Genomic DNA, 17,932 nt, shown 5'->3' on the forward strand with positions numbered 1-17,932 from the left:
GTAATTAGGGACGAGGTCTAATTCAATATGGAAGCTTCAGGAAGGTATTTCAATGTCTTCCTCGGCTTTCTCTGTGGCTTACAGTGCTCAGAGATCAATTATTGATTTTCCACACCAAATTTAAAACCCCAACCTGGCTTCCCTTCTATTTCAGACATAACTGGGTTTCACCCTCCACACCTGACCCCTTTCCTGCAAGTCCAACTTCATGAAAGTACCACCAACTGTTCAGTGTCTGCTTAAGAGTAAGCAACACAATGGGCTTCCGTGGTGGCTCAGAGGTAAAGAATCTACCTGCCAGTGCAGGAGACATGGGTTTGATCCGTAGGTTGGGAAGATCCCCTGGAGTAGGAAATGGCAACCCACTGCAGTGTTCTCGCCTGGAGAACCCCATGGACAGACGAGCCCGGCGGGCTACAGTCCATGGTATCACAAAAGAGCTGGACACGACTGAGTGACTAAACAACGACAAGGCAACACAACAACTCTGCTCTTAGGAATGATTTGATTTCACACAGAAGTGAGAACTGACTGCATCCGAGACCTCATGGACCGCGCTTAGAGTGAGGACGTAGGTTCAGTTCCCATCTGCTTCAGTCTGTTTCACTGTTAGTTCGCTTGCTTTTTACCTGTGAGGCAGGATACGGGTTCAAGGGGCTGGTTGAAGAGAGCTGTCGGCTGAAACCTTGATGTGCTTCAGGGCCAGGAGACAGTGTGAGGGGGCTGACAGGCGGCTGCCTGCGCCGGGAGGGGCCGCTCAGGCTGGTGGTGGAAAGGGATGGGTTGCTGAGCGAGAAGTGGCGGAGTGAGGGGTGGAGGGCAGAGGCGCTGGGAGCGGAGGCCTCCGGGTGGCTGTTGAAGGAGGAGGAGAGAACTGTCTTGCTGAGCGTGGCCTGGATGGAGGGGTTGCTCCGAGAACTCTGGAGACCTGGAAGACAGCACGTTCACAACTTATGCCTCATAGTTACCAACCACATCTTCTGTTTCCCAAACAGTAGAGAAAAAACTCAACTTCCTATTTGTATTTGATGATGATTTTGTGTGAGAAGAAGCTCCGGGCAACTCTCCTGCTGGAAAAGGTACCAAGGTTGTACAGCAGAAACGAACAGAATGTTGTAATGCACTTATCGTCTGATTTAAAAAAAAAAAAAAAATAGGAACCTATGAACCAGGAAGTGGACTCTCCACAGACACATTAATCTTGGATTTCCAAACTTCTAGAACTGTAAGAAATAAATGTTTGTTGTTTAAGCCAAAGGGAAAAAAAGTGGTATCAAGGGCAAGGAGAAGATGCACTCAGACTAAGAGGCACAACGCCATTCTGATGAGAATGGTTTCGACAAGGAACAGTGCGGGAACTCTGCTCAGTGTCACGTGATGGCCTTGCTGGGAGGGGGGTTTGGGGGAGAGTGGATACATGTGTATGTATGGCTGAGTATCTCTGCTGTTCAGCTGAAACCATCACACAACATTGTTAATCGGCTCTACCCCAAAACAAAATAAAAAGCTTTTTAAAAACGGATGAGAATAGATTTTTCTTGAGAATGAGATTATGTAAACAACCACTGGGAGAGTAAGAACTTGTAGGCAGGCAGCAGCAGAGGCGAATGTTCAGTTCCTCTGCTCCCGTCCAAGGAACAGATCCCAGGGCCGGACAACCCACTGTGTTCAGGGCCCCCAGTGCCTGGTCCCTGACAACCAGCCACGACCCTCGGTTGCCTTCACTGGGTGTCATGGTTCTCGATGTGGGGGGCGGGCTGCCTCAGGCGGGCTCTTTAAACACCCTGAGCCCAGGGCTTCCTTTCTCTTTGTTTTTCTGGCTCCTGAGAAGTTGTTCATTACTGTCTCCTCCAGTGTGGGGAAAAGGATGCGCTTGTTGGTGCTTTGTTTTAAGGGGAGGGGAGTGAATTTTAGCAAGAGAGTTTGGGAAAGGTATTTCCATAACACATGCTGCAAGGACACAAGCTCCGGGAGGCCAGGGAGCCTGTCCTCTGCCCTGCTGGCTCTCTGGCACCTGGCCCAGGGCATGGCAGGGTGCCTTCATTCCATGAATGAATGCTGGCCCTACAGTGCATCTCCGTGGATGACCCCTGTGTTTCAGAGCCCAGCCCACCTTCTTGTGCCCACAGCTGGGGTGAGCAGAACTCTGCGTTGTTTCACATTGACCAAAAGTTAAGTGTTAGATGAAAATTATGGAAATGCAGAAATGAAAAAGAATTTTTAGCCAGTAAGTGATTCTGAGGACTTCCCTGGTGGCTCAGATGGTAAAGAATCTGCCTGCAATGTAGAACCCAGGTTCAATACCTGGGTTGGGAAGGTCCCCTGGAGGAGAGCATGGCAACTCGCTCCAGTATTCTTGCCTGGAGAATTCCATGGACAGAGGAGCCTGATGGGCTACAGTCCATAGGGTAGCAAAGAGTAGGACATGATTGAGCACAAACACACATACACACACCCACACAATTGATTTTGAAAAGGTAGGAAAGATGTCTCTGACAAAACTCTAAGTAGTTATCCCCCTACCTAACTCACCATGGAAAGGTCAGAGATGTGGCTGGCTCAAATAAGAATGAAAAATAGAGCCAAAGATATGAATTTAGACTTTTTTTTTTTTAAACTCAGTCATTCAGAAAGAAAGCACACACATCTTTAAAAATATATGTGCAATCTTTCATACCATGCGCTTTTAAGGAGTGCGTAGAAACACTAAAAACTTAAGCACTGGTTGTGACATATCCTCGATAATACAATGCTTGTTTGAGGAAAATAACAGCCCGCAATTAAACACAGGATTTTCAGCTGAAGCAGCGTCCAAGGCTGTGCTGGAGAATGCCAGCTTCCACAAGACCCAAGGTGGCTAAGTGCCAATGCTGCTGGACTCACGTGACCTCTGATGACCTTGTTCAGAGATGTCACCAAGGTCACATAAGTAAAGCAGCAGGATAACTCAAAGACCCTAGAGATCCCAAAGACTCCCAGAGACCCCAGGGACTTAAACTCCAATGGTAACAGCCAAGTCACCTTACGAGTAGCTTTTTAGTACAGTTAAAGCACCTTTAAGCACTTCTGAAAATTTGATCCAGTAGTTTTGAACTGTGGCAGATTTATACTTAATATACATATCTATTAAGGATAGATATTTTCCTTATACCCATAATTTTCTAAAATTCAAAATATTCTCTTTTGCAATCCATTGGGAAGTTGGAAGAGTTTAGAGAGATATCTGCAATTATTAAATATCATCATATGTTGATAAGGGACCACAAACATTGTTCAGCTAACACAGAATAGAATGGACACTTATTTCTTGACTCTCAAATCTTATTCTCCAAGTCCCTGAGGCATGTGGGCTGGAGAAGACAGTGAAGAATGACGTTTTGGACTTTCCTGGTGGTCCAGTGGTTAAGACTCCACGCTCCTAATGCAGGGGGCTAAGATCCCATATGCTGTGAGGTGTGGTCAACTCTGCTCCCCCATCCCCCGAAAAAAAAGAACAACAACAAAAAAGAATAAGGTTTCACTGAGCTGCCCCAGAGCTCATCAAGCTCAGCAGAAAGAGAACCACCTAAGTGAAATGTCAGCAGAATTGAGAGGTACACAAGCTAGTGGGTGGTATGCATGCGCGCTCAGTCACTCTTTGTGACTCCATGGACTGTAGACCACCAGGATCCTCTATCCATGGTACTTTCCAGGCAAGAATACTGGAGTGGGTTGCCATTCCCTACTCCAGGGGATTTTCCCAACCCAGGGATTTAACTCTCTTCTCTTGCATCTCCTTATTGGCAGGTGGATTCTTTACCACCGGGGCCACCTGGGAAGCCCAGTGGGTTATTATCTCTAACTCAGACACAGTCACTCTCACTCTACGATTTATTAACATGCCCCCTGGCCAGGGACCACCAGGGGGACATAGGCATGGTCCCAGTGGAGCAGGGACCACTTACCAGAAGAGCCTCTGATGCCGAGGTGAGTCATGGCAGCGGGAAGGTTGCCCACGCTGTTCCCCACACTCATACTTCCAAAGAGGTGGTCACCGGTGTCCAGGGAGGCTGGCAGTGGCGCCGAGTAGTGCAGGTTGGTTAGATCTGGCAACGACCCCCCCGTGTTCAGGGTTCCCAGGAAGGGGGAGAGGCCCATGTTTTGACCGTTGTGTGGGAAAGTGCTGAAAGAAAGAAAGGTTAAGTATTACTCTCTAAAATGCATTTGGCTGCGGGGGAACAGGATGTGTATGATACCTTGCCGTGTTTGATAAAAGCCATGGGTACCAAAGATCCAAGTCCTCGTGGAGGCTGTCTCTTCCTTGTTTTCAGAGTGTGATCTGCTTACCTGTGATGCCGGACTAAGGATGTCATCTATGCCTGTGTTACAGGAATCTTTTCTAAGACAAGATTAGTTGCATGTGTACGCTTTTACTGTTTTCCTTTGTCAGCATTTTTTTTTTTTTTTTTTTGGAGTGCAACTGCTTTATAATGTTGCATTACTCTCTACTGTAAAAGGACGTCCAGGAGGGAGGGGATACACATATAGCTGGTTTACTTCACTGTACAGAGGTTAGATTATTGATGCAAAAGTACTTTGAAAATTGTCAAGCACTGTATAAGATATGAGATGCTGCTCTGCATTTATTCAATTCTTTTGGTTACATTTCTAAATCATTTTTCGTCCCCCCCCCCCAAAAAAAAGGATCTCCTGTATCAGCCAAATACCTTCCAAAGTATACTTTTTCCATTAACAGTTTCCATAAACTTTCAAGTGAGAAAGACACGTGACCGTTCCTTTGTCAGGATCGGCGGCGCAGCTGCTCTGAGCCCAGGCACTAGGCTGAGTGCTGGTGGGAGGATGACGAATGAGCAGAGCGTGTGCAGCTTGAGCAGGAGTACAGATGGGGGCCCCACAGGCCAACTGTTTAAATTTTTTTAAGTTATAAATCAAATCAATAAATCTTTAAAAAAGAATTATCTTCTACGTTTCTGTCTTGACAGATTGTACCTTTGTAGTAGCCTGGAAGGCCAGATTCAAGTTTAGAATTCTCCCATTCCTCAGAGCTCTGTGCTAGAACATGCAGAGAGGCAGCCCCAGTCCACAGTCCGCCCCCTACCATGCCTGTGTCTTCCCCAGCCCGGGGACCCAGCTCTGGCTGCTCCCTGCATCCCCTTAGCCCCTTGGACTCCTTACTCCACAAGAGTGGGCCCGGGGAGGGGCCACTGAGCCCAGGGCTGGGGAGCACTGCTCTTAAGAGTTCACAGACAGGCTGGAGACAGACAGGTAAGGCAGCGATTGCAGTACGGCAGGAAGCTCGCTGGTCCAGGACTGATACAAGTGTCACTGGGAATGCAGAAGCAGGAGTCGTGGCTGTGGGGATGGCTGGGGAGGGAGGCCTGTGCTCATGGAATGGCAGGCAGCGCAGCATGGCCAGGGCGCTGGGCAGAGTGCGGAAGCAGGGGCAGGAGATGAGCAGCAGGGGCAGGCAAGGGAGGAAATGAGGGCGTGATGACAGGCTGTTCTGGAATGTGGATCAGTGATGGCAGGAGACAGGGAGCCCAGGTGTGAGACGGAGAGTCACAGTTTAGAGAGGCCCTGGTGGTTGTGGTGTTGAGGGCTCCCTACAGGGGTAGAGAGGGAGGTGAAGAGACCGGTTAGAAGCGACTGTGTGGTCCATGTCTGATGTAGGAAAAGAACGGAATGGGTGAAGAGGAGAGTGGCTGGAGGAGGGGCCCTCAGCCAGGATGGGGGGAAGATGGTGAATGCCACTGAGGACCCTTGACTCAGCACAGCACACACAGCGGAGCACGTTCTGGGTGCAGGCCACTGGCATTAGGGCCTCAGGAGACTTGGACAAAGCAGGGGAAGCAGCCATAAACAAAATAACTTGCAGTATAAAATCCAATTCAGTCGTGCAGTGACGGAGCCCTATGGTACAAGGCCTGGAGGGAATGACCAGCGGGTTGGGGGAGGGGAGATTCCTGGAGGACGTCAGAGCTGAGTTGGAAGGCTCAAGAATTCAGATGCTCCAAATGGGAAGATTGTTTCAGGCAGAGTTCCCAGCACGGGTGAAGCAAAGAGGCATGTGACTACACTGCGGGCACCAGGAACTTGGCCGCCACAGGAAGGTCGAGTTTAGGAGCGGGGGATGTGATGGGGGACGGGCTTCGAGGAGGAGGCGGAAAGTACATGAGGCTTAAGCTGATGACAAGAAGCCAGGGGAAGGTGGAGAGCGCGGGAAAGACACACTCATCCTTGGGCCAAACTTGGGGGAGGGTGTAAGAAGCGGGGCCCGGAGGCAAAGAGGAGAGTTATGCTGCTGAGCAGTCACCAAGACGTAATGAGAGCGTGGAGGCGGGCAGATAGGGAGAAATTCTGGAGGTGTTTAAGGAAGTGCTCAAGGGTGACCCCTGATTTTCTGGCATGGGGATGGGTGGAACCACCCCCACCAGGACAGGGAACACGGAAGCACATGAGCAGACTGGGGACAGGGTAGGTGGTGTGGGTAAGAGAAGGACTTCTGCTTTAGATGCCGAGCTTCAGTAACATGGGAGGACGTGTCAAGGGAGGTCTCTCGAGGAAAGTTCTGTCAGAATAGTGTGGGAGGAAGCCAGGCCACCGTGGACCGAGGAGCAGACAAGCAGGAAGGGAGCCTCGAGGGGAAAGCCTTTCAGAAAGTGTGGCTGAGAAGTCTGGAAGTGAGAAGGAAGGACTAGAAGGGAATGCAAGGTCAGATAGTACTTTTCGGTGCAGAATCCTTAAGTGTGACTAATGCAGAGAGAAGACCTAGTGGAGAGGGAAAGGTAGAAAACACAGAAGTGGGAAGGATAAGCAGGAGAGAGGCTTCCGGAAGGGCCAAGGACATGGGTAAAGCTATGAACAGACAGAATGTTCTGACAGCCGAGCCCCTGGGACTAGAAACAAGGGAGGATGGTGCATGGGGCTGAGAAGCATAGGGTGAGGGGCGGGAGGGACGCTAGGCGTTCATTCCCGCGGCTTCTCTTTTCTTGGTGAAGTAGGACTGGGATCACCGTGGAGGCTTGAAGAGAGAAGGGGAAGTAGGAAAGGGGTCCTTTAGGGGTGAGGAAGAAGGATGACTTGGACTGTAGAAAAGCTGAATGGGATGCCTTGTCTTCCAGACAGCTGGTTGCAGTGTTAGGGCCAAGGACTAGGAAATAAACTTGTGAATGCAGAGCCGCTCGCTATGAGGGCAACGGGCTCTCTGACTGAGAGAAGGAAGGTCCCTGGGTGCTCAGAGGGAGGGAGGAAGCGCGAAGGCAGAGACGGCACCTGGTAGCACAGAGCAGAGATGGAGAAGGTAACTGTGACAAACACAACCCAGGTTGTCACTGACATTCAAAGTACCTTCCCTCTGGTTGAGAGGAACACACATTGTAACTTTCCAAATACAGCTGCTAGAGTCACCTCCTGGATCTGCTATAAGGCAGATGACATACTCCCTGGTTCAGCACCCTCCAACGAGTCCAACGGGACTCTGGGTTGGGCTGCACCTGCCTCTACGCTCTGCAGGCATGCTCCTGCTGTTCCCTCTGCCCTTCCCTGCACTGCATCCCGGACTCTGGTTACAGCTCATCGAACCAGAGAGGCTCCTGCAGACACCTGTGGTTGCTGTTCTCCCGACTTGGCTTTCTTTTTCCTCACTGCGTTTACCAACACATGACATGTATTTATTGGCTTGATTGTTTTCGCCTACTTCACTCCACAGGAGCCTCAGCTCGTTGGGAGCAGGGGCCTGTTCTGTTTCGTTCACTGCTCTGCTCCAGTGCCTAGGAGTAGGGGGTCAATAAACACCAGATGAACAGGAGTCACGGGACAGAATCCTACGTCTAGTGTAAGAGCAGGAAAGCAAGTTTTGTCACCTAAGGAACCCTGGTTTCAAAGCTCTCGGGGGCAGGGATGAGGAGTTGAAAGTACGCAGCCCCTTCTGTAATTTAGGCCTGCAGGGCCTCCATCACCCATCCGCCTGAGGATTGAGCCAAAATGAATTCTTGAGAAGAATCTTCAGCCCTAGCTGTGGGGACGACCTACACTCCTAGGTGTGATGGTCTCACCAGGTGGGCGTCCTAAAAGGCGTTTTGACTTTCTCAAGAGGTCAACCCTGATCTCAGCTCAGTGGGCTGTTCACTGCATGGGTTTATACTTAACTAGCTGAAAAGAATGCCTGTGCTCCCATTGCTCAGGAGGGCGGGCCCTGAACTCAGCGCTGTTAGACAACAGCGAAGGCTTTACAGGGAAGATGAGAAAGAAGGACGGCCTGAGGTACTATAGCTTGAGTTCCTCTGTAGACCGTCAGACCATCTAGAAAGTGCACCTGTGCTCAGCTAGATCATGCAAGAGGCCAGCTTTCAAACCACACGGTTTTGGCTTTGGAAAGAGCTGCTGTTTCTGAGCAGGTTTTTGTTCCAAGCCTGGGGGGCAGCCTTGAGGGTCACTGGGTCCCCCTCCCTGCCCCCTGTGCTCTCAGGACACCACTGTGCATCCCCAGGGCTCAGTCCTTCTCTGCGAAGACCCTGAGAGAGGGCCTCCCCATGTCTGCGTCACTCAGTGATGGTGCCCCTGGCTCCCTCACTGCGTCTTCACGGGTCTGTCAGTGTGTGGGCTTCATCATTTCTGTTGTCTCCACATTCTTCCTCGGGCCCATCTCCTCAGGAATGTTTTCATCTGTTAGTACTACACATATTTTTTTTTTGAAAGCTGTCTCTCACATTTTTCAGGGAGTGAAGCTGTATACTTCTAAATACTGTTAATTAGCTGTTCCACAGAAACTCCTTTTAATATCGGAAGTTTTCCTATTTACTCATCTTCCATTAGTTTAAAAAAATGTGGTAAAAATAAAATGTACATAACACAGAATCTATCCCTTTGAGGTTCATGATTCTGTGACATTTGGCATATTTGTACAAACTCTCTTAGGTAACTTCTGGTCACCAAGTTGCCAGGGGTCCACAGATTCCAAAGGCGTGAGGCTGGTGGGCTCCCTCAACACCTGCAGGCCTCGGCTTCCTCCGGTGGGGTTGTGTGTTTACCCAGAGTCAGTGATGTAATTCTCAAACATATTTATGGCAGTTTTACTTTTGCAGTTATGTAATATAATTACTTTGAACAAATGAAATATGAGCGTACCGAAAGAGAGCTGTTGTTTTTGTGAAAATTCAGTTGACTTTCAACTTATATGTAATGAGTAAAATTTCTCAGCGTTCTCTGATGAAGCAGCGAGACGTTCCTTTCGGTAAAACCTTCAGGACGGCCCTGAAACAAGAACTGAAAGAACGTCTCTTACCTGCCACCTCCCACATCACAGGATCGAGGGCGCCCAGACAGGGACTGGATCTGGGGAGAGACACAGGAAGCCAGGCTTACTCACTGTAAAGCCAAATTCAAGTTTTTAGAAACTGTTATTGCAGGTATCTCGGGGCTCCAGTTGGTGCAAGTGGAGAGCCAGCTTATAGAAACAGCATCCTCACAAAGCAGCAGGTTAGGTTCTGACTAGACTTTTCCAGGCATAAGGGAGGCATGATACTAATAAATTTTCTTAATTTGATGCTTCTAGATGATTCTCTTCTAAATGAATTATTTTCTTATAAAAGGCCAATATGCTTCCCATAGAGCTTTTAAATAAATATTCATTTTCTAACTAGTCTGAGAGGAACAGGAGAAAAGAGAGACATAAGCTAGAGTGAAGAAAGAGGAAATTAACATCTGAAGAAAAGAAATATTTCAACTAAAATCTAAGTTGGGGGGGATTTTTTTTTCCCCTTGTTTTTTAAATTTTACTTTATTTATTTGGCAGTGCTGGGTCTTAGTTACTGCTCAAAGGCTCTTCAATCCTAGCTGTGGCATGGGGAACCTTTTAGTTGCAGCATGTGAATGGTTAGTTGCGGCACGTGGGACCTAGTTCCCTGACCAGGGATGGAAGTCGGAGGTCCCCTGCATTGGGAGCAGGGAGTCTAAGCCACTGGATCACCAGGGATGTCCCTAGAAGGTATTTTCATTTTGTTTATTGTCCCATCCCTGCACCTCAATGTCTGGCAACAGATGCTCCATATATACTGGGTTGGCCAAAATGTTTATTTGGGGTTTTTTTCCTAAGATGTTACAGGAAACCAAACAAACTTTTTGGTCAACCTAATATATGCTTTAAAAAAAAAAAAAAGAATGAACCTATTGACTCATCTCTTCTCCCAGAATTGATTTATGCAAATCTGTAACAGCTAAGGGAGATGAGGGGAGTTCCCTGGCAGTCCAATACTTAGGACTCAGTGCTTTCATTGCCTTGGCCCTGAGTTCAATCCCTGGTCAGGGAACTAAGATCCTGCAAGCCATGCGGCGCAGCAAAAAAACAAAGAACTAGTAGAGATGAACACCTCTTTCTATAGAGAGTACCTCTTCCCTGGTGCTCAGAGAAGACTGGCTGCCACTGACCCCTCTGTGGGGAAGACACAGCTGTCCTCTGACAAAGGCCTCCAAAACCACTGGCGCCTCCCGTGGAGAAGGACAGTGGGCTTCTCCTGTGTCTAAGTATGTGAATTTTTACATCTCTTTCCCCCCAAAAGACTGAATATCAAAACATCTTGCTTCTATAAAAGACCTTTCAGGCTCACCCTAATGCTAACGATGACTCTGGTAGAGCAGGGAGAAGAAACTGGCCCACAGGAAGCCTGAGCAGGTGGCAGTGGTCAAGCACGAGACAGCACGAACAACCGCAGCGCTGAAGCACTAGGGAGTGCCCTGCACCTCACTCAGCTCTTACGGACTTGCAGTTCTCCATCAGTCATTTCTGGGAGAAGAGTTGAGTCAATAGGTTCATTCTTTTACTGTTATTATTTTTTTAGCATATATATATTAGGTTGGCCAAAAAGTTCATTTGGTTTCCTTTGGCTCAGGGCTGGGCGGATGCGTTGTTTTCTTTCAGAGGCGGCAGATCCTCTATGGAAGAAAGCCTGACTTGGGTACCATGGGACCCCCCCTCTCTTCCATAGCAGGTGGGTTAACAGAGAGGGAGCCACGGTGGAGACAGGGACAAGTACTCAAAGGCTCTTAGAAACTGTTAAACGGAGGACTTCTTTCCAACTTCTGGATGACTCAGGTCAAATGGTTTTCACTAAAGAAAGGAGTTATCTGGTGAACCAGCCATTATGGACAGAAGCTAGTGACTCACAGCTGGTGTTGGCTACAAAACAGAAAAATCTGCCTCTAACTTGTAACTGGGTTTTAGCACTTCCTATAATATGAAAGAGATAGGAGGGACCAACCAGTCTTTCTGAAAGAGGGAATTCACATGAGAACTAGGAAGTTAAGAGATGGTTGTCCTAACCCATCAATACAATTATGCTTGTTTTTATTTGAACCATCATTCCCTAGTATATTCTTCTGTCTCTGTCACCAGACTTCCTCTCTGCTTTTTTTTCCCCCCAAATCCTCTGCGGGATTTGACGCTGACCTCTGAAGGGCAAACATTCAGTGACAAGGAGCACAGCTGTCCACCCACCTCCTTGGTCTCCCACAGCTGCTTCGGGAGTGGCTTGGGGACGTTCAGCAGGTTCTCTTCCCTCAGCGGGCCGGGAAAAGACACCACTAAAGGAGGGAAGAAGCACAGTCACCACGTTAGAAGGCCCCCCCACCAGCACCCCCCACCCCTGGCCCAACAAATGACCTCTGTGGAAACGGTTGAGTTAACACATATTGACTGTCTACTACAGATGGTGTTTTGAGTGTTACAGTAGGGGATGCATGGGTGAGTGACATGTGAATTCAGCCCCTGAGGACTTCATACCCTGCACATGGGAAAAGGTGGCATGTGGATACCCATGTCTGGAAGGAGGATCAGGGGGAGGCCCAAAAGGTCAAAGGGCTCAGTGCTGCTCTGGGTGGACCAGGAAGAGCCCAGCCTCTTAGGCTCAGCACTGAGGCCAGTCCTTCAGGGACACAGGAAACGGCCATCCCCAGAAAGAGAGAGAGAGCAACATGAACGAAGGTCGAGAGAGAGTGGAGGTGATGGATAACCACCGAGTATGTAAAGGAGAAGGGTGGGAAGGTAGAGGTCAGGTCAGGGAGGGCCTTGCAAACCTGGCGAGGAGAGGATGGAAGAAAAGGGATGAGGAGGGACCCACAAAAATTCAGGAGAGAGGGAATGAGGAAGGTAACAAAGAGAGAAGAGGAATATTTCGTGAAAGACAAGGTGGCAGTGAAGATGCCTGGTCCTGGGCTGGGTGTGGGGCAGAAAGAGGAGTCGAGAACCCAGAAGGATGAGGAAATCTCCTTCTCCAGGGGATCTTCCTGCCCCAGGGATCTAACCCAGGTCTCCTGCATTTCAGGTAGATTCTTTACCATCTGAGTCACCAGGGAAGCCCCTGAAAGATAACATCAGATGACAGGAAAAGTTGCAAGGGCTGCGAGAGATGACTTAATGTTACTTCTCATGAGAGTCTGGTCACAAGAATATGGCTGAAATGGACTCCAGCACTGTAAAACTGTAATGGGGATTGTTTCCTTGGAGAAGTTCATTGCTTTTTGTCACTTCGTATCCAAGACTGGTTGTAATTCTTCAAAGAACTCACTGGGGGAATGCAAACAACCTTGCAGCCATCTCTTTATTTTGGTCCTAGTGGACTAGATATTTATTGCTGTTTCAACCTTTCATGATTTTACTCCTGGCCTGAAATGGCCTTCCCAGAAAGGAGTAAATAAGATGATGAAAGAGAATTGCACCTCTGGCACAGGAAACTCCTCATTTATCACAGTCCCCATGAGTCCTGACCCCTGCAGTGTATAAACCTAATTTAGTTGTTCACTTTCAGATTATGAAAATTAAATTTCAGATTATGAAATTTTAGGGAAAAGAAAACAGTGCCTGGTACTGAATGAATAAATGAGCTGTGTCAGGCCTTCATCTGTCAATGGCTTCCAGAGTCATTTAGTAGATCCTCAACATTAATCAGCTTTATGAAACTCATTATCTTCTGTAAGGTTTGCAATTTTATTTTGCAATCACTTTGTATTTTCCTCACATTATTTATATCTGTCAATTACTGGCTCACAAAACTTTCTAAACAGGCTGAGAAAGACAGCTGAGGAAGGAAGGATATTGGGACAACCAGTGGCTTAAGTGTCTAATCACTATTCTCAAGTGATCACAACTTTTGCTCCGCTGTACAGCCTTGTGACTGTGGGACCATGGGGACCCAGATGACAAGGAGCCTTTGTAATCTAACCACACATTTCCCTTCTCATGGTCTTGATCAGGGCTGGCCTTAATTTTATAGAGCATCTCAGCTGTTGTCAGCATTTTTGGGAAGTCCAGAAAACTTGAGTATTAACTAGATCAGATGTTAAGAGGAGGTTATGTGTACTACAGTCAGCATCCCACTCAGCACAGGGAGGTGAAATCAGTTCATTACCTTCCCCATGCACGTCATGCTCACCATCACAGAAACCTAGTGGGAAAGAAAAAAACACTGTTAGGCTGTGCTTCCACCTTTATTTATTCATGAATTATTATTTATTCATGAATTAGTAAGTCTTTCTGAATTAAATAGAATTTTGAAAATTCCAAGGCAGTTTTGGTATAGTGATGTTCACTCAGAGGGCATCAGCATTTATACTAAACTTAAAATAGATAAAGCTAACTTAAGTCTAAAGTTGGTGTCTATTTATTTTTCTTTAAAATTATCTCCATCTTTAAAATCTTTTATTGCCTCTGTCCTGAAAGAAGAACAGTTTACAAAGTCTGAGAACCTCTAACCAAATCACAAAGAAAAGAAAGAAGTAATATAGAGAGTGCAGTAAAACGGCACAAAGTGTTAGTTGCACAGTTGGGTCTGATTCTCTGTGACCCCATGGACTGTAGCCCGCCAGGATCCTCTGTCCGTGGGGTTTCCCAGGCAAGAACACTGGAGTGGGTTGCCATTTCCTCCTCCAGGGGAGCTTCCCAATCCAGGGATTGAACCCACGTCTCCTGCAGCTCCTGCATTGGCAGGTGGGTTCTTTACCACTGAGCCAGCTGGGAAGCCTATACACATACATGTATCCCCTCTGTTTTGGGGAGATTGTTTTTGCAGCGGAATGTAAGGTAGATTGAAAGGAGAAAGTCTGAAGGCAGGAAGACTAAGTGAAAAACCTCCTTAACAGTCCAGGCAAGAAGGAAATAAGTGGGGTATTTGTTGGTAGCGAGGACAGAAAAGAGGTGGCAGATTTGAGATACACACAGGCGTGGAATGAACAGGACTTGGCTACTCAATGGGTGTGAGGGGTGTGGGAATGAGAGTAATTAAAGACAATTAACTCCTGGTTCAGAGTTTCGGTAACTAGAAGGATGATGATGGCAATAACCGATGTGTTAGCACCAAGTTAATATATAACCAAAATATGTGAGAAATGGAATGTTTCCTGCCATATCAGTAAACAAAGGCTGTCACAGTCACCAGCTATTGCAGCCTCCAGGGAACTCAGGAAGGAAAAAATACCTGCCGTTTACCAGCCATCAGACTACAGCCACTCCCCATGGTGAGCCCTGAGGAAATTTGAGATGTGAAAACACAGGATACTGGCCCCAGATAGCTGAGATGCATATGAAAGGAAGGATTTCAGTGAGTCCAGGCTCTTGCATCTTCCTATACACAGAAAAGCACTACGTTCCTTAACCTGAGTTATCTGGTTTTCTTTAATTAACCACAATCTTTTGATGTTCAGACAACCTGCCCTTTGTTGCAAAACTCCTATATATCCTGGCTCCTTCTGTCACCTCCTCAGAGCAGTCTCTCAAAGCTATCTGAAATGCCATCTCCCGGCTGCAGTCCTCATTTTGCCCAAATAAAACTTAACTCGCAGCTCTCACGTTGTACAATTTTTTCCCAACATATCCAAGCCTGGATTTTTACTACTGGATAAAAAATATCAGATGATACAACTATAAATAAAGGGATAAAAATAAAAGGGAACGAGTTGTGAGTGGGTATCCAGAAGCAGAGGAAACACGGATCAGCCCTGCAGGGGACAAACAGCCACAACCAAGGCTCATGTGTGCTCCAAGAAACCTGCGGACTAGGAGCCACCGAGGGCTGACTCCTAAACGTTACTGAGATCGCCTTCCCTCTCCCCACCCTCACGCCTGACGAATCTAAAACACCTCCCAGCACAGCCTGGATCTGCTGAACAGAGGTGGAGGCAGGGGGCAGAGTACTTAACCAGAGTGTGTCTCTCAGGAAACCTCTCCATTCTGGGCCCTCTGTCACCTGCGTGACACTTTTGCTCCCTCTTTAGATCTCAGATGCCTTTGCCATCTCCCTCTTCCTCCTGTCTATGCAACCAAGGCTCACCTCTCGTTTGTTTGGTCACTCAGTTGTGTCTGACTCTTTGCGACTCCATGGAATATATAGCCCGCCAGGCTCCTCTGTCCATGGGATTTCCCAGGCAAGACTATACTGGAGTGGGGTGCCATTTCCTTCTCCAACAGGCTCATTTCTTTCAGGGTTATTTGCATTTTAAGCCTTCATGGTGCTGGTCAAAGGTATAGTATTACCTGTGGTAAGATCACTGGGGTCCAAGGCAGATCTCCTTCCTTGGGAAGGAGCTCAGGGCTGTGTTTCTTAAAGCTGGTGAGACTCAGCCTCTACAGCTCTGGGTGCTAAGAAGACAAGCATCATGCCTTGCTCTGCCCTTAGCCCTAGACTGCTACTGGAAAGTGCAAGGACCACCCTGGCCCCTTCCTCCACTTACTAGTGATGAGCAGAGAGGGGTTAGGCACAGTCCTAGACTACAGGGCAATGGGCAAGTGTCACAGAGTGCCATCAGGCTTACCCATTTGGGGGGTATGTGTGTGTGCGTGTGTGTGTGTGCGCGTGTGTGTGTGTGTGTGCACGCGCATGCATGTGAGTGTCAAATGATAATTGAACTGCACATGCTGCCAGGGAAATGATCAACATTTTCTTGATAAATTCTGGATAGTTACACAAAAAGAGAGAAATTATAAAAATCTTGCTTGGTTGCATAAAAGTTTATTTCTCTTATTTCAATCAACTCCTCACCATGGATGCCTGTCATGCAAATCGAATAACCATTGTGAGAATTACTAACCATGTATCAGCCTAATGACTGTGTCTTCTTGGTACACAAACTTTTGCTCATGAATGTATCACAGCTTTCTGCTCATGTAGTTAAGCTGTCAGCAGATGCTCCCTTATGATCTGCTCAGAACCAAAAAAAATAGTGGGAACATTAATTGAGGCTACATCACTCTGCTCAGGAAAGATTCCCAGGGAAAAGGCAGTTATTGCTTTCTGCTTGTGGAGTCTAATTCCCAGCTTCAATTATAATTTTTCCCATCACTTTTTAAATCTTTACTTTATTTGGTCGCTCCTATAATAAGAAATACCTTTTTGCAAAGCTAGTCGATATTTTTAAAAGTCTGAAAGGAAAGCAAATGAGAAACTTTCATGAATGACAGGAGGAGAGGGGAAAAGACAAGAAACTATTTAAAATAGCTCCCACCAACAGATAGAATTCTCCAGAAATAATTCCTATCCTTGGAGACTTGAATAATATTTTAAACACACTGGCTTTCCCATGTAAACACAGCCATATTTGGATGTGTTTCTGACTTCTGCTGTACTTCCAAGGCAACTGAAGCAGGGACATGGTTCAGACATCCAGGCTGGAGGTCGGCCTGCCTTCCACAGTTGTCAGATACCAGGGTACAAACACGACGGGCTCGAAGCTGCTGATGTGAAAAGTAGGGACCCTGGGACTCTGCTCCAGGCTTTCCTTCTTTCTTCTGCTTTCGGCTAGGATCAACACTGACACTCTGTTGCTTTTCTTATTTGTCCTCACTCAGGCCTTCTGACACTTCTCACCTCTTCCCTTGCAGGCAACATCACTCAGGGTAAATACTTCACTTGATTAATCACTTGCTTTAGCTATTTTTCTTCCTCTCTGCATGCAGGCCTCAAAGTCTTGTTACTTAGGATTTCCTTGTTCTCTCTAGGCCTTTAGCCCTTTCTATAGAAGCACAGACTTTAAACAGGGGGCAACACGAATGCAGGAATGGCAGAGGCAGAAAGGCAGCTCTTTCCTTGTGTGTGTGTGTGCGTGTGTGTGTTTCATGTATTTTTATTAGTTGGAGGCTAATTACTTTACAATATTGTAGTGGTTTTTGCCATACATTGACATGAATCAGCCATGGATTTACATGTGTCTCCCATCCTGAACCCCCCTCCCACCTCCCTCCCCATCCCATCCCTCTGGGTCATCCCAGAGTACCAGCCCCGAGCACTTGTCTCGTGCATCCAACCTGGACTGGCGATCTGTTTCACACTTGATGGTATACATGTTTCGATGCTGTTCTCTCAGATCATCCCACTCTCGCCTTCTCCCATAGAGTCCAAAAGTCTGTTCTATACATCTGTGTCTCTTTTTCTGTCTTGCATATAGAGTTATTGTTACCACCTTTCTAAATTCCATATATATGCATTAGTATACTGTATTGGTGTTTATCTTTCTGGCTTACTTCACTCTGTATAATGGGGTCCAGTTTCGTCCATCTCATTAGAACTGATTCAACTGTATTCTTTTTAATGGCTGAGTAATATTCCATTGTGTATATGTACCACAGCTTTCTTATCCATTCATCTGCTGATGGGCATCTAGGTTGCTTCCATGTCCTGGCTATTATAAACAGTGCTGCGATGAACATTGGGGTGCATGTGTCTCTTTCAGGTCTGGTTTCCTCACTGTGTATGCCGAGGAGTGGGATTTCTGGGTCATATGGCAGTTCTAATTCCAGTTTTTTAAGGAATCTTCACACTGTTCTCCATAGTGGCTGTATTAGTTTGCATTCCCACCAACAGTGTAAGAGGGTTCCCTTTTCTCCACACCCTCTCCAGTATTTATTGCTTGTAGACTTTTTTTTTTTCTTTCTTTTCTCTTTTTTTCCACT

At 47.2% G+C, this 17,932-nt stretch overlaps 1 protein-coding gene across 3 annotated transcripts in view; it reads right to left on the reverse strand.

Annotated features, from left to right (window-relative positions):
* CRTC3 (CREB regulated transcription coactivator 3) overlaps nt 1-17,932 on the reverse strand; it is a 98,047-nt gene that overhangs the window by 10,501 nt on the left and 69,614 nt on the right. For all 3 annotated transcript variants that reach the window (XM_061158763.1, XM_061158762.1, XM_061158764.1), the window contains exons 7-11: nt 13,401-13,436; nt 11,492-11,577; nt 9,284-9,333; nt 3,945-4,162; nt 630-928 (exon numbers count right to left, since the gene is read on the reverse strand). In XM_061158763.1, coding sequence (XP_061014746.1) covers nt 630-928; nt 3,945-4,162; nt 9,284-9,333; nt 11,492-11,577; nt 13,401-13,436 — 689 coding nt within the window. The remainder of the gene's footprint in view (nt 1-629; nt 929-3,944; nt 4,163-9,283; nt 9,334-11,491; nt 11,578-13,400; nt 13,437-17,932) is intronic.

The sequence above is a fragment of the Dama dama genome, chromosome 13 (assembly GCF_033118175.1).
Source record: "Dama dama isolate Ldn47 chromosome 13, ASM3311817v1, whole genome shotgun sequence".
NCBI classification, from domain to species: Eukaryota; Metazoa; Chordata; class Mammalia; order Artiodactyla; family Cervidae; genus Dama; species Dama dama.